The sequence below is a fragment of the Xylona heveae genome (assembly GCF_001619985.1).
Source record: "Xylona heveae TC161 unplaced genomic scaffold L228scaffold_9, whole genome shotgun sequence".
Taxonomy (NCBI): domain Eukaryota; kingdom Fungi; phylum Ascomycota; class Xylonomycetes; order Xylonales; family Xylonaceae; genus Xylona; species Xylona heveae.
In genome coordinates, this window is record NW_017264201.1 from 1019254 (window position 1) to 1042456 (window position 23203).

At 47.9% G+C, this 23203-nt stretch overlaps 9 protein-coding genes across 9 annotated transcripts; 4 read left to right on the forward strand and 5 right to left on the reverse strand.

Moving 5' to 3' along the window:
* Positions 1 to 948: 948 nt before the first annotated feature.
* On the forward strand, positions 949 to 4988 carry L228DRAFT_270124 (hypothetical protein; the record flags this gene model as incomplete). Its single annotated transcript, XM_018335372.1, has 4 exons — positions 949 to 1387; positions 1440 to 2262; positions 2327 to 2656; positions 2711 to 4988. The coding sequence occupies 4 exons, from the start codon at positions 949 to 951 to the stop codon at positions 4986 to 4988; spliced, it is 3870 nt and encodes a 1289-aa protein (XP_018186406.1).
* Positions 4989 to 6021: 1033 nt separating this feature from the next.
* Positions 6022 to 6387, reverse strand: L228DRAFT_180624 (hypothetical protein). Its single transcript, XM_018329565.1, has one exon. It carries the CDS (start codon positions 6305 to 6307, stop codon positions 6080 to 6082), a length of 228 nt encoding a protein of 75 aa, XP_018186407.1. The 5' UTR covers positions 6308 to 6387; the 3' UTR covers positions 6022 to 6079.
* Positions 6365 to 8647, reverse strand: L228DRAFT_256645 (serine/threonine-protein kinase DBF20; the record flags this gene model as incomplete). The annotated part of the gene is made up of 4 exons (XM_018333931.1): positions 7947 to 8647; positions 7462 to 7886; positions 6515 to 7404; positions 6365 to 6446 (listed from the first exon to the last, which is right to left on the reverse strand). The coding sequence occupies exons 1-4, from the start codon at positions 8545 to 8547 to the stop codon at positions 6365 to 6367; spliced, it is 1998 nt and encodes a 665-aa protein (XP_018186408.1). The 5' UTR covers positions 8548 to 8647.
* Positions 8648 to 9280: 633 nt separating this feature from the next.
* Positions 9281 to 9471, reverse strand: L228DRAFT_249667 (hypothetical protein; the record flags this gene model as incomplete). Its single annotated transcript, XM_018333140.1, has 1 exon — positions 9281 to 9471. A coding segment is annotated over exon 1 (167 nt), but the record flags the coding sequence as incomplete, so codon positions are not given.
* Positions 9472 to 9565: 94 nt separating this feature from the next.
* L228DRAFT_262733 (hypothetical protein) lies at positions 9566 to 12469 on the forward strand (the record flags this gene model as incomplete). Its single annotated transcript, XM_018334440.1, has 8 exons — positions 9566 to 9573; positions 9729 to 9765; positions 9811 to 9872; positions 9910 to 10068; positions 10141 to 10275; positions 10327 to 10834; positions 10893 to 11537; positions 11597 to 12469. The coding sequence occupies 8 exons, from the start codon at positions 9566 to 9568 to the stop codon at positions 12326 to 12328; spliced, it is 2286 nt and encodes a 761-aa protein (XP_018186410.1). The 3' UTR covers positions 12329 to 12469.
* Positions 12470 to 13506: 1037 nt separating this feature from the next.
* On the reverse strand, positions 13507 to 14137 carry L228DRAFT_240591 (hypothetical protein; the record flags this gene model as incomplete). Its single annotated transcript, XM_018331260.1, has 2 exons — positions 13507 to 13719; positions 13862 to 14137. The coding sequence occupies 2 exons, from the start codon at positions 14135 to 14137 to the stop codon at positions 13507 to 13509; spliced, it is 489 nt and encodes a 162-aa protein (XP_018186411.1).
* Positions 14138 to 15953: 1816 nt separating this feature from the next.
* Positions 15954 to 17943, forward strand: L228DRAFT_284774 (FMN-dependent alpha-hydroxy acid dehydrogenase). Its single transcript, XM_018336260.1, has 4 exons — positions 15954 to 16450; positions 16555 to 16836; positions 16896 to 17510; positions 17575 to 17943. Exons 1-4 carry the CDS (start codon positions 16208 to 16210, stop codon positions 17680 to 17682), a joined length of 1248 nt encoding a protein of 415 aa, XP_018186412.1. The 5' UTR covers positions 15954 to 16207; the 3' UTR covers positions 17683 to 17943.
* Positions 17944 to 17967: 24 nt separating this feature from the next.
* Positions 17968 to 20426, reverse strand: L228DRAFT_249671 (putative amino acid permease). The gene is made up of 4 exons (XM_018333141.1): positions 19936 to 20426; positions 18950 to 19826; positions 18549 to 18889; positions 17968 to 18490 (listed from the first exon to the last, which is right to left on the reverse strand). Exons 1-4 carry the CDS (start codon positions 20254 to 20256, stop codon positions 18374 to 18376), a joined length of 1656 nt encoding a protein of 551 aa, XP_018186413.1. The 5' UTR covers positions 20257 to 20426; the 3' UTR covers positions 17968 to 18373.
* Positions 20427 to 21659: 1233 nt separating this feature from the next.
* L228DRAFT_249672 (phosphatidylinositol synthase) lies at positions 21660 to 22956 on the forward strand. Its single transcript, XM_018333142.1, has 4 exons — positions 21660 to 21941; positions 22007 to 22383; positions 22444 to 22649; positions 22705 to 22956. Exons 1-4 carry the CDS (start codon positions 21818 to 21820, stop codon positions 22880 to 22882), a joined length of 885 nt encoding a protein of 294 aa, XP_018186414.1. The 5' UTR covers positions 21660 to 21817; the 3' UTR covers positions 22883 to 22956.
* Positions 22957 to 23203: the final 247 nt, after the last annotated feature.

Consider the following 23203-nt stretch of genomic DNA (forward strand, 5'->3'; position numbering starts at 1 on the left):
AAGCATTTGGTAACATGCCGTGCTTGACTTGGACTATACATGGAACATTATGCCCTTACCACGATTTTCTGCTCTGATTTTTTCACGTTTATTTGATATGATTCTTTTTACTTTTCTGTTTTAATTACATTGGGAATATTATTGTTGTGCGTTTCTTGTCATTGGAACATTACTCTGGTGGTTGATATCCTGATAGAAAAGAGGAAGCGGCGCTGTTGCGACAACAAAATGCACCTCCAAAAATAATCGATTGGGATTAGTTCATGTCGTGATGGAGGAATCCCAATAATTTCAAGGCGATCGGTTGTTGATGGATCGAAGGCTCCCAACGTTTATCGACATGGACGAGTCAAACGATAATGGGGCTTGAATTTTGTTCCCCCTCGTTTTCACGAATTTGCGCCTTCTAAAGCCTTGCGCTTATGTTTCTGATCTTTCGATCCGGTCAGCAAATAATAAAACAAGGTCGCTCTGCACTCAGCATCTTGAAAGGTTACTTGTGTTGCCGTTGTGGTCTATAGTGAATCTAGGCTGAAGGAATTCCTTTTGAACCGGGCCATTCACTCATGCACTTGTCACTGCCTTTTCCTTGGATATGGTTGACCAGGGGACCTTTATTCCCAAGGTCTCGCCTACGCATTCACTGGCCTTTGGGTATTGAATCTTTGGCAAGTCGTTGGTTCCTTCCTTTTCTGGGCCCGTGTTGTCTCCCTAGCTGCTTGGTTTCTCTTTCCTTCTTTGGCTGCTCACTGACACGCTTTGCCTTGCAGAAAGCCTGAGCCAAAGCAGCACCCACAACACTTTCATCGCTCCTTACCTGTCATCTGCTTGTTATATTGCTTGCCAGTCTTCTCCCCCTGTACCATTTCACTTCTTCACTATTGCTTCCAGCACGCTCTCATAGCCTTCCACTCTGTAAAAGCTAGCTGAAGAGCTACATTGGTGAACATGTTTTCGACGCAGTTGGGCAGATTTGCCCCTCGAGCGCTGAGATACCCCTTTCCCCAGATTGTTGTTTGCTCAGATCCTGCAGTTGATCGCAAGATCCACGCCTCGCGGCTGAGGGATGACTTTCCGGAGCAGTGCAAAGCCGTAAACTTTGGCTCTCACTTGTGCGACTATTTTGATGAGTACGATCTGTACCTTCAGGGTACAGATTACCTCTTGTCAGTTTTAGGAGAGATAGCCTCTTATAATTTCGTTCGAGCTGGGCACGTGTGCCAGTTTGCCGCTGTATGGGCCGTCGATAATATGGATAGATTTTTGGCCATCGGACCCTCTACAGAAAAGGTCTTCACCGATGCCGAGATTAGTCTTCATGGAGAGGAGTTTTGCGTTGATGCTCTGGCACAGCTCAAGTTTTTGAAGGCGTATAAGGAGCTTCCGCGTTAGTTCAACCGTCAAAATATTTGGATACCTTGAGCTAATTTACTCTATAGCGCCGGTCTTAATTCATCATCTCGGTCCTTGGGTCAGCCAGGAGCTTGGAGCGAATGCTCCTGCCATCTATCCATATGACACCCCCATGGTTTCATATGCTCAGTATCCCCAAATCCAGACGCCTCTCCCCCACTCACCGGCGCTGGCAATGTCTAGCACCACTTCGCCAGTAAGCGTAGTAGCTATGCCGCCTTCGCTCCCCAACAACTGGGTTCAGCCCTTTGGATACATGCCCCGCAACACGTCGGCACCCGAGCTTAGTGCGAATTTATTTCCGCTGGACCAAATTCGAACTCCGCTCCGACCTCATACAACTCCCGGGATGTTGGAAACTTACAGAGGACTCCCCTTGGTGAACTTTGGAATACATCAAGGAAATAGACGCATCTCCGAAAATGCGCCCATAACCCAAAACCATGTCTTCGTCAAGACAACTTCTCCTCCTCGAGGACCAGATCCTCTACCAGTTGTCTTTCACCAGCAAATTCCTGTTGATTCGTCAGATTATAGAGCTACCAGTAAACAGGTTCAAGCACGGAAATTTAGCCGGGAATACTACGGTCAACGACTCCATCAGCGAGAGTCGACCAATGATCCCAACCGACCTGCCGCTCATGGTGGCCGAATGTCATCATATCAATCCGGCATTGGGAGACGCATTTCCGGAGATAATAAGATGGTAACTCCTACTGTCTCGCCCCCAACGACGGTCTATGTTGGCAACATCCCAGATGGGATCGATCAGAATTACCTCACGTGGTTTTTTCGAGATTTTGGCCCGGTTTTAGAAGTGTTCATACCGAGGAGATACCAATATTCTCGGTATGCTTTTGTGACGTGAGTTTTCATTCTCTGGAACCATCCGAATAATTCTAAGCAGTTGCAGTTTCAAATTCAGAGAGGGCGCCATCAGAGCTGTAAATCACAATTCCGGAGTATTCCTCCACGGCTACCGTCTTAAGATTGAAATGGGAAGACCCCCTGGGGCTTACATTCCCAAGAAGCAACATGCGGATTCGGCCATTAAGGCTGGCACGCCGGAGAAGCTGGTGTCGCATACCGAGTCGCCTGTGAAGGTCATTTATAGTCCGCAAGACGTTAGAAGCAGCTTGCCTGATGCGGACGAATTGGCCCTTCCAAGTGACGACAGCAAATCTACCGAGCAGACTCAAACTGACCAACCGGATCAGGAGGCGCTCGCGGCACCGACTAACCAGTAAGTCATTCAATTCTATATCCAGGCTGTATCCAAAGCTAATCACGTCGACAGAGATTTGGAGGAATTAGTGAAGAATTTTGCGGAATGCCGTCTCGAAATTTCTTCCACGACTTCTGAATTGGATCCTCCATCCCCATCTCCTTTCCAGACGAGCGTCCAGGCATCTGCCTCTGAGACGATACCACACGAAGCCATCGAAGGCAGCATCTGTGTTGAAGTTGATAATGTCTTGGCAGTACAAGACTCAGAAGTGCTCACATCAGGTGATCAGGTCGAAGAATCGGTAGAAAAAACGGCCGATGATGTAGAGAGCCATGCGCCATTCGAGGACAACAATACAACTCCAGCATCCCAAGGTATTGAAGATCAGAGTAGCAGTCCTCTTCAGAGTGACTCTGAAGGGCTTGTGCTTAATGTCTCCACAATGTCAGTGGAAAGCACCCCTGAACCTTCTGTCGCCAATGGCGGGCTCGAACCTGCTGCAGATGCAGCTGTTGATGGAATGCATACTTTTTCTCACTCCGAGAGCCGCGATCAGGATTCAAGCTCAAGATATCGCAACATGCATTCCCAAGAACCGTTTCATTTTACGCTATCCGAGGCCTCTCCGCCACTTTCGGAAAGCAAGCCGAGCGCTGAAACTACGGACTTGATCGATAGCAAGCCGATTGCAGCTGCTAAAAAGTCTATCAAGACCCCTCCCCCAAAGAGGGAAAAGGCGAAGAAGACAAAGCGCAGGAACAAGGCTTGGTTTGGCCCATCGCCTGAAGACGTGGTCTCTACGGAGTCCACTGACTCTAAGAAAGATGTCTTCTCTGAAGGCTCTGATGAAGCGGGTTCATCCCAATACAATGAGTCTGAAGCCAACGAACCAGCCAAATCTACATCAACGGATCTCGGAAATTCTTCTGCCGAGGACGAATGTTCACAGGAAGATCGCGCCGACCCTCAAGTTCTGCCAGGGTCCTCGGTGCATTCAGTATCGGAGAGTGATGGATTGGCGCTCAGCGAGAAGAGCGCATTGAGGAATGAGGACGCTGCCGAGAAGGAACTCGTTAAGGAGGCAGAGCATTCACCAACCTATACACTGCAAACCGTTTCTCCAAAAATAGCAGCAGGTGGATTAGTCCAGCTTGAGCTGACCGAAGACAACGCTGGCCAGAACAAGTCTCTGATGCAGATCGATATCAATGTTGCCAAAAGCAATACCCAATTCCGCCAAAATAGTTTTACCACTACGAAGGATTCTCCTGCAACTCAAAAGTCAGTTCCCAAAAGGAAGAAGAATAAGGGAAAGCGAAGAAATTTCTCTCGGCGAGACCTGAAAAACGATGAATCCAACGAATTCAGTCCGAAAACGAACACTCCCATCGCATCAGGTCCGAAAACGAACACATCTATCACATCGGGTCAGGAAAACAATACACCTATCCCATCGAGTCCGGAAAACAACACTCCCATCGCACAGGGTCCGGAAGACAATACACCTATCCCATCGAGTCCGGAAGACAATACACAAATAAAGTTGAACACTGAGGCTACGACAACTGAATGTATCTCATGCGTACCGCTCCCCTACGCTGGGAATTTTGACGAGTGGGCGAAGCCTCGAGAGAGAGTGCCTTCCGTCGCTTCGGATAAACACGAGACGGAGTCCACTGATGTGGCTTCATCCGCAAGCACAACCAGTTGGTCTCAAGTAGCTGCTCGATCTAATCCCTCCTCTGATAGCATTCAATTACGCACCAAGGAATCTCCATCGGTGGAGCGCGATCCCTGGGCTGTCGACTCATCCGCATCGGACAAGTCGCAAAGTTTAGCTCCGGAACACTCTGAGCAGAAACTTGATGAACCTGATTTTGCCGCCCCTCCAAAGACTATCATGACAATTCAGTTTGGATCTTTGTCCGCAGTAATTGTTAGAAGCGTTGCGGGATCCATCAATTCTGATGACTCATCTCGCCAGCGAGCGTTGAGTCAGGGGTCAGTTTCCTCGAATACTACCGCCAAATCAGCGTCATCTTCTGTCCGGATTTCCGACAAGGACGATTTCCCTGACCTTGTCAAATCTGCTTCAAACAAGAGTGTCGACACTCCTCCGCCCAAGGCACCAGTGTTAACGCCCGCCGTGAGGGCCAAGTCATCGATTGACGGCAAGAAGACTCGGCCCCTTGAGGAAAAGAAGCCTCTAAACGCCGCAAAGGAGAACAAGCTCCCCAACCAACCAAGTAGCGACACTACTACGAATGATAAAAAGAAGAACTTTCCGAAACGTCGCGGCGGCCATCATCGCCAGTTCCGAGAGCGAACGAATAATGCTCAACATTAGTCTGTGATCGATGAGAATGGTGTTTGATCTTTTGTTTTTCAGACGGGGTGTTACCGAACAGTAAGGTACTTGGAGCTAGGTTTACTGGATTGAACTGTTTAGGATCTTTATTTGGTCATGTTCTTGTTTGGTAGAACGGCATTTTGAAGGCGATGAGATGGCGATGAGACGTTGTTCCTTTTCGCGCATGGCAGAGATACCAGACCCGCGCTTTATGGTTTTCAGATTGTCCTGTTTCTCCTGTTTACTTGCTTGCCTATTTGTTTGCTTGATTGATTGTTTGTTTTTCTGGGATCTTTCCAAGCACTTTTACTCAGCGCGCGCGCAGAAGCGTCGTTTGATCCGTCGAGCTAAACTGTATTTGTTTTTAACCCCTGCTGCTGCATAGCAAGATCTGTTGACGGAAGCAAGCAAGCACCGTCCTGCGAAGAGCGCCTCTTTTATCTTTTACATAAGCCTAGAGCTTTAGTCGGAGTTGGCGTTGGTTATCGTATTAGTTACATTAGTTACATCATCAGAGCAGTCTTCATTGGAACTTTTTCTCACTCTGCGAGTCGCGATACAGTGATTGATTATAACATCTACTATGATTTGTTTATTTCGTTCATGTGCTAACATGCTAAAGTCCTAATGTGCTAAAGGCTTAATGTGCTTGTGCTCCTTGAAAGCCGACTATTGGCTAGTGACTATTGGCTACTGCGATTAAAAAAATTGTATCTAGCTACCTTGACGGATCAGCCATACGGAACTGAAAAGCCAAAGCAATGGGAAAAGTACCAGGAAACGAGAAACACCCAGATGGACGAGGGGGAAAACAAAAAAATGAAAAGTGGAAGTAAAGGGGGAAAACACAAAAGCACAATAGCCCATCAAAGACCGAAAAAAAAAGCTGAGACGTGCACAACGCGTTGCCTATCCCGACCGGACCATCCCCACCACCAGGATCAAGAAAATACAATTTGGCACCGAGAATAATGGAGAAAGAAAAGAAAAAAGAAAGAAAAAAAAAGGTTGAAAAGTCTGGGGGGATATAATAGTTATGGGGATCAATAATGTCGTGTACGAGGCCATTGAGTAGCGAAATCGTATTTTCATGATAAGTAGTGACACTCAGGCAGGAAAAAAAAAAAAAAAAAAAAAAAAAAAAAAAAAAAGTGGCGAAAGGAGACGTTCATGATGAAGAAAAGAATCGGGGGAAAAGTGGAAACAAACGGGAAAAAGTGGCAACAGAGAGAAAAGAAAAGAAAGAAAGAAAGAAAGTGGGGGAAAAGAAGATATGAAAAGGACGAAAAGCAAAGGGAGAAAAAAAAAGATACCATATCGCCTATGCCGTGACCCTGATAATTGGTAAAGCTGATTGGAGGAAACAGCTAAGACTAGAACATGGTACCAAAAGAGCCGTCTGTTGGAATGGCCTTTCGGGGACTACCCTCGCCGTCTGTAGCGGGTTTGCGATGCCTGGTGTATAAAGTCAGTTTCCTCACCAGTCTTGAATTGTCATATGTTTGTTCACGGCGCAAACGAACCTAAATGTAAACCCAACAAACAAGCCCTTATTCATCTTCTCGTCGCGGTCCGCCAGGCTTTCTATTGCCGCCTGCTTGTCATGCACCTCCTTGTATTTCGCCATGTCGGCCTCGCTGCTAAAGTCGTCGAAATAGCCCGCATCAGTCTCGGAATCGAGCTCTGGCACAAACGGCGCACGTTGCGCTCGCAGTCTGTTCCAGTCGACTTCTGAAAAGTATGCATGCGAATGAATCTCCTGGATACCTCGGAAACGAGAGGTTTTGGAGGCGACAAGCCGCGTGATGAGATCCCAGGTTCGGGGACTGAGAAAGTACGTAGGATCTTCGTACTCGGGTTTCCTGAGCACTTTGCGCCAGTGCTTGAGATTCTGCCACGTCTCGTCCACGGTAGCACCGGCAAAGGGAGGGTAGCCGGCAAGCGCCTCAAAGAGCATACATCCCAGACTCCAATAATCCACGGTGAAATCATACTCCTCGCCTTTGAGCACCTCGGGAGCCATATAGTCGGGGGAACCGACAATGGATTTGGCATAATTGACATCGCGCTCGCGGAGCGATCGGTAGCCTTCTCGTCGCTCGGCCGCGGAACGTTCCTCCATCGGTCTGCCAAAAGGCGCAGATAGGTTGCCCACTTCCTCGAGCTTAATGCGCATAGATTCAATCTTGACGGGGCTCAACATGCCCGCCGACAGACCAAAATCTGTGAGCTTGACATGCCCAGTGGAGTCGATAAGGAAGTTCTCGGGTTTGAGGTCGCGATGAATGTAGCCCAGTTGGTGCAGTGCGTCCACGCATGAGAACATTTCAGCAGTGTAGAAACGAGCATGACGGTTGTGAAGGACGCCAGTGTTGTTGAGAAGGGTACGGAAATCGCCTCCAGGCACGTATTCCTAGATGCTAATATTAGCATAAAACGTTCACCTGGGCCGGTAGGGGGCATTGCTTACCATAGCCAAGTAGATGCTCTTTTCGTCTTGAAAAGCGTAGAGGAGCTTTACGAGCCAGTCACTCTTGGCTGCGGTCAAGATATCTCGTTCCGTCAACACATGGCGAATTTCATCTAATTTAAAAAGCAGCTTTTTGCTCATCACTTTCAACGCGCACACTTCCTTGGTATCCTTCTTCTGCGCCAAAAAGACCTGACCGTATCCACCTTGACCGACCTGTGTAAGGATCTGGAAGTCGCCATGCCGAAGTCTAGTGCGCCGCTTCCGCAGAAAAGCTCTTTCTCTGCCAAGATATTTGTGTAACGCAGGTTCGTACTCTCCCGATGGAGTCGCCGGAGGGGCCGGATATTGTGCTTTAAATTGACCAAGTCGGTTCTGACGTGTGTGGACGTAGCTAAGGAGATCAAAGTAATAATCAAGGAAATCTGGTTTTTTACATGTTAGGGACGCTTCAAATTAGGTTAATTAGATCAATTAAAACTCACATAACTGCGCAACGTTTGCCAAACGTTTCACAGAAGGTTTGTTCAGTTTCTCCAAGTCTTCCATAGAAATGCCACGCTGCGTCCCAAACCCTTTCCGAATACTAGGGTCCGATTGCTCTCGAGGATGGTATAATTCCTGACGAGTAGCTGCGGCCTGACTCATTGCATAATTGTTATCCTTCCCTGACCTTGCTGTCTGAGGGGCGTTCTCCTTGTTCGATTTACGCGTCGGGCTATTTGGTGCCAGCTGGTAATCTCTCTGCAAAATGCTGTTCTCTCCGGCTCCATAGCCATTCTGTGGAACCGGAATGGCTGATTTCCCGGGCGAGCCTGGACGCACCAGCTTCGTTGGGCTTGACGGGGCACTGGGCATGAGCTTAAGCGCGCTGTCGAAGACGTGAGGCAGATCGTGAGCGCCGGGGGGCAGTGTGCTCTTGCTGGGACTCCCCTGCGGAGTCTGGGTCGGTGAAGTAAAGCCATGTGTCGGCGTATGTGGTCGATCATACAACTGATTTCCGGAACGTGTATGAAGTAGAGGCGGAGGGGTTGGGAGGGCGAGATTGGGATTCAAGCCCAGTGGGGGCGGGGCATTGGCGGCCATGATGACCTCGTCTTTAGGATGCTCCGGTCGACACGCCAACTCGGTCTCCAATCGTGTATAATATCAATCGTCAGTCGCTGTGATAGCAGGGATCGACGCGAAAACTCAAGAAAGATTGACAAGGCGAGGACTGATATTTGAAGAGTCGCCGAGTCTGTGGTATTGTTTAGAAGGATGGACCAAGCGCGGGTGGATGCAGGTACTGTGCAGGACTAGGACCTGGCCTTGCTCTTGGGGGATTTAATTTTAGTCTTGTGCGGCTGTGGGAGATGATCTGCGGGATCGGGATGCAGGTGGAGACGTGAGATTTGAGACTTGTTGGCCTTGGATCGAAGCCAGCGGGGGTCCCATGGGATGGTGTGCATGTACCATGTCGCAGTCACTAATGGCCAGTAGTCAACCATTAAGTCACTCTGAGAACACGTCGCCAGGGATTTCGTTGCCACAGCAACACAACAAACCCCACCACCAGACGACACGAGCATCCACATTTCTCCCCTTTTCTTTGACAACCCAAGCTGATCGTATCATACTAACGCAACTCATCTAGCCTCCCCGAGCGATGCCAAATGAGCCATCTACTTGGAGTAAGCTGACGACACAAAACAAGGTAATCCATTCCAGGCCAACTGTCGTCTGTGTAGCATGATTCGTCCGTGGGCATTCTCGTCTAAAATGATCGTCATCAGGGATGTATAACGACTCAGGCTTCAGGTCACAGATCTCATAGTTACCCAAAGTAAGATTACTCATCTATCGCCAGAAAGTCCATCAGACAGAACGGAAACGTTTGAATGGCAACTATGCAGATGCAGCGATAGAGAATAATATCGTATATCAAAGATGGAATCTTTCCGTAAGACAAAAATTCAAACGCGGAGATATCGATGCATGTATGAAACAAAGGAAACGTCATATCAAGTGTGCTGCCTCAATTTGTAGGGGAATCGGACATATATTATTCAATGCATTTTCTTAATAGCATCCTCAGCCTTGTCCAAATTGCCTCGGCTTCACGATGATTCGGTGTGAACGCGTCGCGCGTATAGTAGAACGCGCTGGTGTGATCGTATTGCCACTGGCCATTCTGAGCATCATGTTCCTTCAAAGCCAATGTCTTCAAAGCAGCAAATGCTCATGTTACAGACGTGAAAAATATCTACTATTATACCGGCCAGTAGGGCCTTAGACTGGACGGAATGTTTTACAGTCACGAGAGTAAGCTGCGGGCGTTGCCATCTTTACAATTGACCTGCCATCCAGAATGCCTCAGTACTGACTACACAAGTCCTGACCTCGCGGAAGCACGGCGTCGCCACAGTCTGGTAAGTATCATCATGGCAGAGGAGCCGAAGCCAATAGGTCTGCTGATAGTTCAAGGCTTGTGGCCACACTCGGGTCAAAATCCGTATCCAAGAAGGTCAATCGAAAGGCCATTCTAGAGGTCAACGTGAGCAAAGCATGCGAGACGATCCTTGCACCAGAGGCCCCGATGGCACTGCGGCTGCAGAGCCACCTGATGTACGTTGGAAGATCATGCCTGGTGTCTACCTAGTCTCCATCCGGTTTCAGCTTTCCACTCACTGCTTGCAGGTACGGAGTGTCTCGGGTCTATTCCCAGCAATGCGGCTACGTGCTTGCGGATGCACAAAATGCTCAGAACAATATGCGAACCATGTTTCGCGTGTTCAAGACAGCTCAGTTGGATCCTGATGCTGGAAAGGCCAGGTAGAATGGCGTGCGATGAGATAAGGATAAAAACTAATCGGATAATCCTAGACCAGATCAGTTGACCCTGCAAGACGATCCGGCATTTCTGCCTGATCTCCTCTTGCCAGAATTCGATCTTGATCTCTCCAGATTGGACATTACATCCTCTCTAGCATCGCAGTCTTTGAGCTCTGCATCGCCTCATTCGCGCCTTTCCAGCCAATCGAGCATTGCGGACAATGGACTCCCAGCTTTAGTTATTCCGACTTCTGACACAGCCGACGTGGCTGGTGGCATCGGAGGTTTTATTCATGCAGATATTATTGCCGATAACATAGAAGGCAGGGCTGGAAGGGGCATGGACCAGCTGTCTCGTCTAGACGAGGACACCGGATTTCTACCCGATGTCGATTTTGAATTTGACGCCGAAGGTAATGTAGTAGAGCTTGGCGGTGGCGGAAGAGCATCTGCACCACAAACACCTCAGCGTCAAAGGACACTAGCTCCAGTCTCGACTGGTGCGAGCAGCCGCGTGAGACGTGAACATTTAGAGGGCCAGCTACAGGCTGCTCAGGTAGTGAGTTTGACTCCGTCATCCCCCAGGTGCAAATGGATTTATGACTGACATCCCAAAGCTCGGTGGTCCAATGGAGCTTGATTACGGTATTCAGACTGGCGATGAACTTTTTCTCCCTGAAGATGTCGAGCCATTTCCACCTCTGCTCACCGCTGACGAGGCCGCTGACGAGGCCGCCGCAGAAGGCGAGCTAAATCAATTACAAGTCGCCGAACCAGAGGAAGCAGCTGCACCCAACGCGCGCAGACCGTCTATGCGCAGAGGAAGGCAGAGAAAGGCATTCAGGATGGATGAAGCCATTGAAATTCGCAACGCAGAGCTTGCATGCTGGAACGATGAATACATTCCAAACATGGCTGCCGCAAATACACACAAGCAGAACCGGAGAGATCATGTTCAAGCAAGACTGAACGCATCGTTCTGGGTGTTTGGCTGCGGACTTGGCGGTATCGGGCATATTCTCGATTTATCAAACACCCGGGGATCACGAGATCTTTTCGCCGGCGATTATCTTCGAGAAGCTTTGTTAGGAGAGCGCTCTGCTTCAACAAGTCGGAAACGTCCTTGGGAGCGGGACGACGAGACACAATCAGAAGACGAGCACCGGCGGTCCCGTCTTCGTCAGGATATTGATGACCAAGTAGGGCGTGCAGGGGAGCCTCTTCTCGATGAAGACGGTATGCTTGCTCTTGGCGATCAAGAGGTAAGATTGCACTTCTCAAATGCAGAAGACATTCATTAATGAGGGGCTTTTCTTTTCAGGGAATTGAGCTTGGTCGTGAGGCATTCCCTGTCGAAGAAGGGCACTCCTCAATGATGCCTTGGAACATCGGCTCTTCCCTTCCCGGTTCGCGCCAGGGTTCGACTCGTGGTCAAGGCGGTTCGAGCATGATTGGTGGCTTCAGAACCAGTGGGCCAAGCTCCATTGGCGGATTCGAGATGGGGTTTGCTGGATCACGAGGATCATTCTCAAGAGGCCTGACTAGGAGAGGGAGCAGACTCCCCAGCGCTAGCCCTCTGCTCGGTCGTGGCCGTCATGGTGGACTTGAACGATTATCCAGTCTTGAGCTTCCAGAGATCGATCCAGAAGTGGAAGGCGACCTCACTCTCGGCGGTCCAGAACCTATGGACTTGGATCTCAACGAGGCCCAAAGAGGATTTGAGCTGGAGATGCCAGTTGCGACACAGTCGCAATGGCTTGCAGAGACGCTTGACAATGAGAGTTTTAATTTTCTCGATTTTGTCAAAGAGAAACTGCGCAACACGAGAGAGGCGACTCATGATGAAGAGGAAGACGAGCTATCTGAGGACTTTCGACCGCCCGGGGTCAACCATGTTGCGTTTGACGAATTACTTCCACCTGCCGAACATACCAAGGTCGTTGCAGCACAAGCTTTGCTGCACACGCTCTCGCTGGCAACCAGGAATCTTATTTCCTTAAGGCAGGACACGGGATACGGCGAGATTAGAATCTCCATTATTGGGAATAATTAGACTCGTCCATTTCGCCATCAACGACCCATGCCAGTTTGACTGCTTGGAAGAAGAAGCCCAGTCTTTTAATTGCTCTCCATGCCATTTGAGGCCCGGCAAAGACGATACATTGGCATATTGCGCCGAGGTCTGAATCCAGGCTCCAACTTTTAGCTTTATGCATATCCTTTGAACGTTTTAGTCTCGAAACGGGATCCCGAATGACAACAACTGACGCCAGAATATAAAATAACGCTTTACGGGCAACGAAAACATACCTTTATCAAATTTCGCTATATATTGGCTTATACCCAGAAGTTATCTTGCGCTATATCTTTGTCTCGTTTCTTTTGCTATATTCGGCTTTTTTCTTCTTCTTTCTTTCTTTCTTTCTTTCTTTCTTTCTTTCTTTCTTTCCGTTTCCTCTTCACTGAGCATCACCACTTCGTTCGATATACCCAACGGTACTTTTGGCCATATTTTCGCAATTTGCATAGACTCGAAAATCCATAAAAGCGATGGCGTTGAAAGATGTAGGATCTTTGTGATTTAGCTGCACTGTATAGCTTTTGAATAGAGCTCGGATTTCTTTTTTCCGGGCGTCTTTGGATTGGGCGTTCGCTGTGATAAATGATGGATGATTGAACAGTGCACGCTTTGCTTGCTTGCTTTCAAATTCGGAGAAAAATGGATAATAATTGCAATGAGACATGAGACAGTCAGAGGGTATCAACAATACTTGAACAATGAGGAACAAAACAAACAAACAAACTCAACAAACGGGCTGAAAGAAATATAAGGGGAAATAAAGCAGAAGAAAAAGAAAGTGCCGCGTGGCTCAACCGTCTAAAGTTACTCTCGTATCGCATTTACACCCGCTTCGTCTCAAACGTAACATGGAATTCGTAAAGTCATAGACCCGTAAACCTGTAAATCCGCAGATCCGTAAACCGTAAATCCTTAGATCCATAGATCCGTAAATCAAATAAAATGCCGTACTTCGTACTGACTTTCAAACGTCAAATCCGCTTTCGCTGTCGTGAAACCTTGCATAGAATGTAGCCGCGAGACTAAACCGTTTTCGACGGGGGGAAAAACCAAAAAAAAATAAATAAATAAAATAAAATGAAATGAAAAAAAAAAAAAAAAAAAAAAAAAAAAAAAAAGGCTGTCGTGGTCGCACTTCTGCTGAAGACGCATTACCTGCCGACTCTCCTATCCAGCGCCTCGACTCGGGAGCGAAACCCCTTGACAATGTCGCGGATATGTCGCACTTTATCGAACTCGACCTCGAGCTCGTCAATCTGGCGGAGGATATCGCGGAACCGCGCGATTTCGGCGTCCGCGTGGGCCATGGCATTCGATGCGCGGCCGTATTGCGCTTGTGTGGCGATTTGTGTTTGGGCTGTTAACTATATCGTATATCAAAGGTTTATTGTTAGCCTTGAGTGATACACTCTGCGAGTAGGGTCGGGGACCGGAGGGGTGTAAAAGAAAGAAGGATAAATAAACAAAGAAACAATGACAAGAAATAAGAGAAAGAAGAGTAATAACCATTTGCACTCTTGCTTGAATCGCAGCCATGAGTCGATCAAAATGCGCCGCGAGCACGCTGAGACTGCCTGGGTCTAAAAGCAATCTCCCGCCTCCGCCGCTGGACGCGTTACTGGTTGTTGCGCGCGACGACGATGTCGACGATGCGCGACCTCGCCCCGCTCCAGCTTGTGAAAGCGCAATTTGTTGATGGCGTCGGAGGATTTGGACCTCGTCTGGGGACAGGCCGAGACGGTTATCCGGGATCGAGGATGGCGCGGGCGGCGCGGGCGGCATTGCGGCTGTTGCTGCTGTTGCTGCTGTTGCTGCTGCTCGCAGCGGTCAGGTTGTCTCGTGGAGTGTACGAGTAACGCATGCTAGGAGTCTGAATTGAGAGCGTCGACGCCTGAAATGGACGCGACGAGTTATGTTTGGTTTTTCCGTTGGTTTTATTTGGGTTGGTGTAGGTGTTATTTGAGGGATTCGCGCGACGGGTTGTCTGCTGCGCTCATGGTGGTTCGAGGAGTTTGGCTTTTTATCTTGATTGAGTTGCCGGTCCGGAGATGGCCCTGTCGTGAGGCAGGTAATACTGGGTTGATGATCTAACGCTGCGTCGCGCGTTACTGTCGTAACTTGGTGCTTGCGAAGAGATGGATAGAAAAAAGAAAATGTAGCTGCAGACAGACGGGCAGACGGTATGCAAAAATGATTGTGATTTGAGTAGAGCGGTAGCGTGGTAGCGTGATAGCGTGGGGTTCGCGGGCGATCTGCAAGGAAGCTAATATAGCTCTAGACGCGCTCTGAGGGGGGAAGTCTATATGCCAGGCGTTTGTGTATATATGTCTAGCTCTTTAAAGAAACGAGTGAACTGAAGAGAAAGCCAAGAAGGCGGGGAAAAGTGTTTCGTGACCGTGGTTCGCGTTGTACGATGGGGTGTTGTGTGTGCTTCTGTTTCTGTGTTTGCTTCTTTCTCGGCGCAATGAGTGAGAAAGTGGATGTTGTGTCGGGGATGGTTGAAATGGTGGTGTGCATGAAAGATGTCCTCCCGTAGTCAGGTTCCCTTGTCTTCCACTTTCACTCCCCCATTGTCGGGTGTCCCGTGCAATGCGCGTGTCAATAGTTTGGGTTTGCCTTGCATATCAAGACTGCATAAAGATTTATCTGGCATTCTGCATGTTTGGAATTCTTTTCTCAATAGCGCTGTTTCATTCATTTGCTTTATTGCTGAAGCATAAGATCTAGGAAATGACTTGTTGGGATTCCATTAGAATTGTTTCGGTTTACATGGTATTTTGTCAGTTATCTGATTATTCACATGAATGCATAATTCCTGCACAAACATAGATGTTCAAACCTATGCTCTTCTCGACTGGAAAGATATGTTTGCAATTGCCCTTGGATCCACAAAAAAAGGACTCAAAGGGGGATTATTTCCAAAGTAGATTTGCTCTGAGGATATTGAACTGCATTTGTGTTCTACACTTGGGGGGAAATAGCAAGTCAGTATACCTTAAATCCTATTGTACAGAAAGGCTCTTTAAGAGTCTGACCCGGCTAGATTGCTTTTGTGGGGTGTCATCCTCAATGGGGAAGGTGCTTCACGGGAAAGAAAGTCACGAGGAGTCATAGTAGGCATTTCTTCTGTCTTTGAGCATCTGCGGCCAGAAGCTGAGACAAACTGTGGCACAGCATATCTACCTACCTGAGGTAGGATGACTTTGCTAGAAGACCTTCCCAAAAACTTACTTTGCGATGATTGCTCCAACGTAGCCTGGCGGATACCCCACTGACGGAGACAAGCGGAGAAAAGGGCTCGGCCGAGGTCCATCAGCCCAACCTAATGATAATGTTGCCCAATATATCCTATGTAACGTCGATGCCAATAAGATAAATGATTTATGGTCAGGGGCATTCGGATCTCGGAAAATCTAGGGTTCCTCCGGACATATGGATGATTTCATACGGGAAACCGACCGAGATGGGAAAAGTGCATGAAAGCTCCATCATGACGATGATGGGGAAAGTTTGAACGCTGACAATCGATAAGATTAGATAAATCCCGAAAGCAAACGGATCAAACGGCAGCGGCAATGCAAGTCGGCAAGGGTTCCTAGACGAAATAAAAACGTCATAATCTGTCCAATGGCTCAATAGTAGGGAGGTAATGCATCATGGTGGCAGAAGTTCCAATCGACGATGAGCTCGGAGTTTTTCCGGACAGGGCTGTGTCCGATGGTGATATCAGTCCTTTTAGAAATGAATTGGTGAACAACTCTATTTCAAGTGCCATTGCCCTCGTAATTCATTCCCATTTCATATAGTTCATTTTCTTTTTGATACGCAATTGAAACTCCTCAACTTTCCAATATGAGTGCCACGCAGAGAGTCCAAGACCCGCATCCAGTCGCCCGCAACTATGGTGCCTATCAGAATGAAATTTATGCGCGGGGCACGTTAGACAATATCAAGCCCACCGTGACTACAGATCCGAATAAATTAGAAGAGCAGGCGAAGAAGCATCTGCCAGCGACAAGCTACAATTATGTTGCGGGCGGAGCGGGCGAGCGGGCCACGATGGATGCTAACCGCCTAGCATTCAGACAATGGAAGGTAATTTCTCGTCTTTTCCCCCGTTCAACCCCTCGCCGTCCATCAATTGCACATTTCAAATCCTTGAAGCTCCGTGCACGACAAATCTAACGCTGTAGTAATAGCTCGTCCCCCGTATGCTCCGCGACACGACTCACCGAGATGTGACCGTGGAGCTGTTCGGCAAGAAATATGATAGCCCGCTCCTGGTGGCACCTGTAGGTGTGCAAGTCATCTTCAATGAAGACAAGGAGACTGGTGTCGCCGAGGTGGCTTCGCAGCTCGGCGTGCCATACATTACTAGTTCCGCATCGAGCTCGAGCATGGAGGAGATTGCACAAGCAAACGGTGCAGGGCCACGATGGTATCAACTTTACTGGCCACAAGACAACGACATTACTATTTCTGTCAGTCATTCACTTCAAATCTTTTATCCAATTGAACACATAAACTGATCCCAACCCAGCTCCTGAACCGCGCTAAGAAAGCCGGCTACGAAGTCCTCGTCGTGACGCTCGATACATGGGCACTCTCGTGGCGTCCATGGGACCTGGATGAAGCATATGTGCCCTTTCTCAAGGGCATCGGCGACCAGGCCGGCTTCACCGACCCGGTATTCCGCAAGAAATTTGCCGAAAAGCACGGCAAGGAGATTGAGGACGACATTCTGACCGCGTCGAAGGAATGGGCGGGCCATATCTTCTCCGGCGCAGCGCACACGTGGGATCAGATTGATCTGCTGAAGAAACACTGGGACGGTCCCATTGTCCTCAAGGGTATTCAGCATGTCGACGATGCCCGTCTGGCTGTGGAAAAGGGCGTGGACGGTATCGTCGTCAGCAACCACGGCGGCCGGCAGCTTGATGGCGCAGTCGGCAGTCTCGATGTGCTCCCCGAGATTGTGGATGCCGTGGGCGACAAACTGACAGTACTGTTCGATTCGGGCATTCGTACCGGTGTCGACATCATCAAGGCCCTTTCGCTCGGCGCTAAAGGTGTCTTGATTGGCAGGCCATGGGTCTATGGTCTTGCCGTGGGTGGAAAGCTAGGCGCAAAGGACGCTCTCCGCGGATTGTTGGCGGTAAGTGTGCACTCGTGGTCCCAAAAGCTTTACAATCTAATCATTTTTCTCTTTTTCTTCGTAGGATCTCGACCAAAGTATGGGTCTCGCTGGCATCCAAAACATTTCTGAATGCAAGAGGTCCATGGTCCGCCGCGTGCAGTATCCCGGCGATGTCAAATCAAGCAATTAGATTTACGATATCCAATAAGTTAGATTTATAATATTACTTTTTTCTTTTTTCTTCATCTTCTAAATTGATTCAATCCATCTTCTTACAAGGAGCTTTTGGTGCCACTATATAGCAGTTACCGGAGGGTTTTAAATTGGCTGAGGCCAATCGGCCCAACCGACCACCATATATATGAAGGGGCGGGGGGGTTTTGAACTTAATGCTGTAGATGATTATTTTGTTAACATTATTCAGATATAACATGAAGCACGCTAGCCATGGCTTTTGTGAGATCAAATTGCAAGATTTCTGGTGAAAACACAAGTTTTTGCACACAAAGTACATAACTGCGCTAGTTTGATAGTATTTGCCCTTCTTCTAACAACGATTAAAGACGTCTTCTTTATTTCTAGAACGCTTTATATCCCTCGCCGGGGGTACTCATGCTCGATATGGCAAAAAAAGAAGAAGAAGAATTAACTAAATGGGTGTATACAAATGCCAGGAGTCAAAGGACCTCATAATGAAATAGCGGTAAGCAACCCAGAAACCCCACATTCTGTGCCGGACTCTACCACAAAAGAAAAAAGGTAGTATATTCAAAATGCATGGTATTTATGCAGCCGTCGTAAAAATGGACTCATAAAATAGACCAAAAAGAAAATAACATAACAAAAAAAGAAACAAGCTTCTAGGGTCTAGAGTCTACAGTCTAGACGGCAAGCGCAACAGCGCGTTTCCACAGCTTTTTGGAAACGCCTTCCTCTTCATTGGTTTCTCCCTCGGGGAGACGGCCAGACCACAAATCAATTTCAGAAGCGCGAACAAACTATAATAGTGTTAGTATCATGTTTGGCAATACATAGGACCGTAGGACAAGGACTTACTCTTGTGCGCTTTATAATCTTCCAGATGATAATTGGGACAATGAAAATGGGGATTCCAACGTATGAAGCGACAAAGTTCGATGTGTTCCAATTACCCCGGAGAAAAACGGAGAAGCCGTTGATGAGGGTGATGACGGTGGAGCCGATAAGGCCGACCCACGCGGCGTATGGCTGCAGAGGGCCCTTCCACGGCAGCGTGTCGCGGCTGATACCCTGAGCCTTTAGCGCGGCGTGGAAACGGAGATAGCACAGGGAAAGCGTGGCCCAGGCGATAAGACCGGCGACGGTGCTCAAATTGAGGAGCCAGTTAAATGCTTGCGCGGGGCCGCCACTTCCGAGACCTAACGATTTGATTCCATGTTAGCAGATATTTTGTATGGTCGATACAGATTACTACATACTCAGATAGGCAAGCGGGCCAAATAACCAGGCGGCGATGACCGCAACGTAAGGCACTCCATTTGACGTGGTGCGTCCGAAGATCTGTGGCAATTGACGATCGGTGGTCATGGCCACAATGATACGTGAGCCGACCCAGCAGTACGAGTTGGCAGCAGACCAGGAGGAAACGAGAATGCAAGCATTGACGATAGACGGCAGAACGCTGATGCCTGCTTCTTTGATGGCAATGACAAACGGCGAGCTATTGGCATTGCCGGTGCCCGAGACTAGGTTTGGGTTGTTCGAGGCCACAATTATCCCGATGAGAAAGGCGCCAAGGATGTAGAAGAAGCCAATGCGGAAAGTGACGCGCTTGGCAGCTTTGGGGATGCTTCGGTGAGGATCAATGGCCTCGGCGGCAGTAATGACAACGGTTTCAACGCCAATGAAGCTGAATGACGCATTGACAAAAGCAGCCACGAAACCACAGAAATGTCCTGAAGGCCCAGTAATGCCGTTGAAATTGGTCCATGCGCCCGGGTTATTCCAGTAGTGAAAGCCGATGGCATGATGGTTAGGTGCGCCGCCAGCCGAGATGACAATCGAAACAATGATGAGACCAAGGAAGCAAAGCACCTTGACAGCGCCAGAGAAGACCTCGACATCGCCAAAGAAGCGCACGCTGGCCAAGTTGGCGAGCAGGATGAGGACCAAAGCAATACTGATCACCACGGCAGGGGTGAGATCGGTCCAATACGACACAAGCACTGCCGAGGCCGACGTTTCTGAAGCAATTGCTATCGTATAGCAGTAGCCATATGAGATGGCGAGCGAGAAACCGACAGAGGGATCAATAAAGCGAGTGGCCCAATGTGGGAAGGATCCAGCGACTGGAAACTGTTTTCCCCAGAACCCCGTTCGTTAGCAGGAGAAACAGAATATGGGAGACATGGAAGGCCATGTATCGAGCCAATTGATTTGCAAAAAAAGTTCTCAAATGACTTACCAATGTTGCCAGTTCAGAAATGCTCTGCATGACGCACCAAAGAATGAAACCAACGATAATGTACGCCAAGAGAAGACCTGCCGGGCCCGCCTTTGCATATGCAGATCCCGTACCAATGAATAAACCTGTCCCCAGACCACTGCAAATTCCAATCATCGTGACTTGGTAATTTCGCAGACGCCGCTGCGTGGCGCCTTGGCCGCCATGATTGAGCTGCAGCTCATCTTTGTCCGTATAGGTTTGAGTCGCATCGCCGCCAGATGGCTTAACGTCATGCTGGACTTTATTGTCGGCGGATGTGAAGCTTGGAGAGGTATTCATCGTGCTTTCGAACCTCGCATAAGGATTCCTGGTATGTCATGAGAAGGGCGCGCTCTTCTGAAACGAAATGTATATGGAGACATTTTGTATGACAAATTAGTGCTGAAGATTCTGTGGGGGATCGATTGCACCATCGCACACGGTAAGGATCCATGGATGTTGCCATCAAGACTATTTTGCAGTCAGAGGTTTCCTTTACTTAATGACAGACCACTATTTTAGCGTAGCCGCAAAACCACAGGCACCTTTGCCTAGTTGGGTAACGTGGGGTTACTTCCTAAGGTACCATGTGTGCCTCTGCTCTCCATACCAAAAGATTACTGGTATATATTCAGCTTTGTAGACCTTTCCTTCCATAACGAAGTGGGGAATTTTTCATGCAGCTATGAGGTCTAGAAGGCACAGTATATGCTAACGATACTCAAAGTAGTGTTGAGATGCAGTTTCGTTCAGTACGAGATTTTCCATGACGGAGAACAAGTCTAAGCGCGAAGAGAGGTACCTCGGATGTCTGGACTTTTCTAGAAAACGCACTTGAAGTTAAGTAGTGCCCAATTTGGAATATAGCTTGATATTTTTTCACCCTAACAATTACTCGTTAATATAAAGTTCCGGTTTTCGGAAGAATAATCTGGAGTTTGCAAGAGACGGTCCAGCCACAAATTGCTTGGACTATCTAAGCTTTGTATTATACTTCATGTGGTTAATATCTTCGTTCTGGTGCCCCCGAAGAAGAGAACTACCCGGGTGGCATTTGCCCCTCGCCCCGAAGACGGAGTATATATTCGCTTAGTCATCTATTAGCCATACAGTGTTTGCACAGACGTACTTGTCCTACGAGCGAGGAGACTGGAGATGGATTTTAAGAAAAACTTATCAATTATTCTCATATAGAAGCTTCCCTTCCCGACGGCTTATCAGTCTATAATTATTATATAGTATACTCTGTCAAGACAATTTGTGCTTGGAGTATACAGCAATCGACTTGAGCCTACCTGTAATTATGTGGGTTTTTACTCCATACCGTATGTGTCATAAAATACAACAACTACAGCAAGCATTGGTAAATATTCTGGGGCCAATCTGATATGGGTAGTTTTTGACTAAAAATTGTTGTTTTTCCCGGAAGCACTCATTATTATCTTCTTTTAATGCTATGGAAGAATATATGTGTCTATGTAACAAAAGCTAAATGGATGCCTATCAAAAGTCCGACTCATATGTTGAATTGACAGGTGTACCCTAGGTAGACAACGAATATAAGTTGACGCATTGGCTTATAATGGAGAATAGGCTCGGTTTAACTGTATTCGTATCTGCAGCTCTTGTAGACCCCTGCCGGATGCCAGGGATGCATGGGTATAATTCCACTGGAACTTCTCATTACGCGCACCATGACGTTCGAATTCCATTCTACCACCGAGCCACGAAATCTCGAGGCTGGACCTCAAGTTCATCTTCTACACATTCTTGTGTGCAATACTCCATCTGATACAATTTTTCCTTTTTCCACTTATCAAGTTACATCGGCCGGCCTGCAAGCCAGCACTTGACGTTCACCATGGCAGAACTCCAAAATGCCGGTAACTCCAGGCAGCAAATTAATAGTGACTCCCTGGGACATCATAGGTGGACCACAACCTCAACCTCAGAAAATATATTCCTTTTTGTCCCAAACCTAATCGGTGCTTTCCTTCTGAGCAATGACCGCGCGAGGCGCAATATGCATACTAATTGAAATCTGCTCTAGGATACGGTCGCGTTTTGTCCGTCGTTACCTCTCTCTACTTCATGCCCCTTCATCCCCGAACCTGCATTCTCTTCTATGGCCTTTCATGCATTCTTGATGCGTTCGACGGAGCCGCGGCAAGGAGATTCGACCAATCAACCCAATTTGGGGCCGTCCTCGACATGATTATCGACCGGTGTACCACTTCATGTCTATTGGTTTTTCTTGCCAGCGTATTTCCGGCGTGGAGTATGGTCTTTCAATGTCTGATCAGCTTGGACCTGGCCAGCCATTACGCCCACATGTACGCGACGCTGGCCATGGGCACCACTGGCCAGAGTCATAAGGAGATTGATGAAAACCGGCCAAAGGTATTAAGGATATACTATTCCAACCCGGTAAGTTGGGTCGTTGACAACCGTAGCTCAACGGGATTTAATATGTAACGTATGAATTAGAAGGTACTTTTTACTGTTTGCGCATTTAACGAGTTGTTCTTTATTGCACTTTATCTCCTTTCCTTCTCCTTTCAATCGCCTACTCTTGACGGCAACCTCCTATTCCGCCAGGCAAACGACATGGAAACGGCGACATACAAAAATACACCTACCTCTTCAAGAGATTCTATCGCCCCATGGAGCGCTGCTGCTATGGAGGTAGCTAGGTAAACCCTACAGGATGAACACCGGCGTTATGTTTTATTGACATCTGGGGGCCAGGGCAAATAAAGTTGACAGCACGGGGCCATGGATCCTCCTTGCTCTTTCCACCGTCTTTATGGTTTTCAAACAATATGTAAATGTTATCCAGTTAATCGAGGCAACCAAATGGCTTGCAACCGGCGATCTCAATTCAAGGAAAAAGGCTCGCCTTTCTCGGAACCAAAAGCTAGATTAATGGAGGCTCCGAGGGATATCAGAAAATTTTATAGTATGAAAGGGAATAGAGTGACTTTCTTCACCTGCTCGAGCAAAATTCGTATAGTACCCTTGGAGTCCTGGACTGCTGTCAATCAAGTTCTTGTGTTGAGGTAAATTATTTTTGGTTATTGAATATTTTCCACCTATATACCTTAAATATGGCTAACTATTTCGTAGATAAGATAGTTCAACATCTATAATCTAACTAGGACTAGTAAATCCATTTTATAGTACTCGTACTAATTTCAGTCTATTTCCCACTATAGTATAGATTTCTAGATTGGATTAGTTAATTGAT

Coding starts and splice junctions, on each gene's coding strand:
- L228DRAFT_249672 (XM_018333142.1), top strand. CDS start 21,818: ATGGCAGAACTCCAAAATGCCGGTAACTCCAGGCAGCAAATTAATAGT. Junction 21,942..22,006: donor TTTTGTCCCAAACCTAATCG/GTGCTTTCCTTC, acceptor AATCTGCTCTAG/GATACGGTCGCGTTTTGTCC. Junction 22,650..22,704: donor GCTGCTATGGAGGTAGCTAG/GTAAACCCTACA, acceptor TCTGGGGGCCAG/GGCAAATAAAGTTGACAGCA.
- L228DRAFT_180624 (XM_018329565.1), bottom strand. CDS start 6,307: ATGGTATCTTTTTTTTTCTCCCTTTGCTTTTCGTCCTTTTCATATCTT.
- L228DRAFT_249671 (XM_018333141.1), bottom strand. CDS start 20,256: ATGAATACCTCTCCAAGCTTCACATCCGCCGACAATAAAGTCCAGCAT. Junction 19,827..19,935: donor TTTCTGAACTGGCAACATTG/GTAAGTCATTTG, acceptor TGGGGAAAACAG/TTTCCAGTCGCTGGATCCTT. Junction 18,491..18,548: donor AGATTATAAAGCGCACAAGA/GTAAGTCCTTGT, acceptor ACACTATTATAG/TTTGTTCGCGCTTCTGAAAT.
- L228DRAFT_284774 (XM_018336260.1), top strand. CDS start 16,208: ATGAGTGCCACGCAGAGAGTCCAAGACCCGCATCCAGTCGCCCGCAAC. Junction 16,451..16,554: donor TAGCATTCAGACAATGGAAG/GTAATTTCTCGT, acceptor CTGTAGTAATAG/CTCGTCCCCCGTATGCTCCG. Junction 16,837..16,895: donor ACAACGACATTACTATTTCT/GTCAGTCATTCA, acceptor ATCCCAACCCAG/CTCCTGAACCGCGCTAAGAA.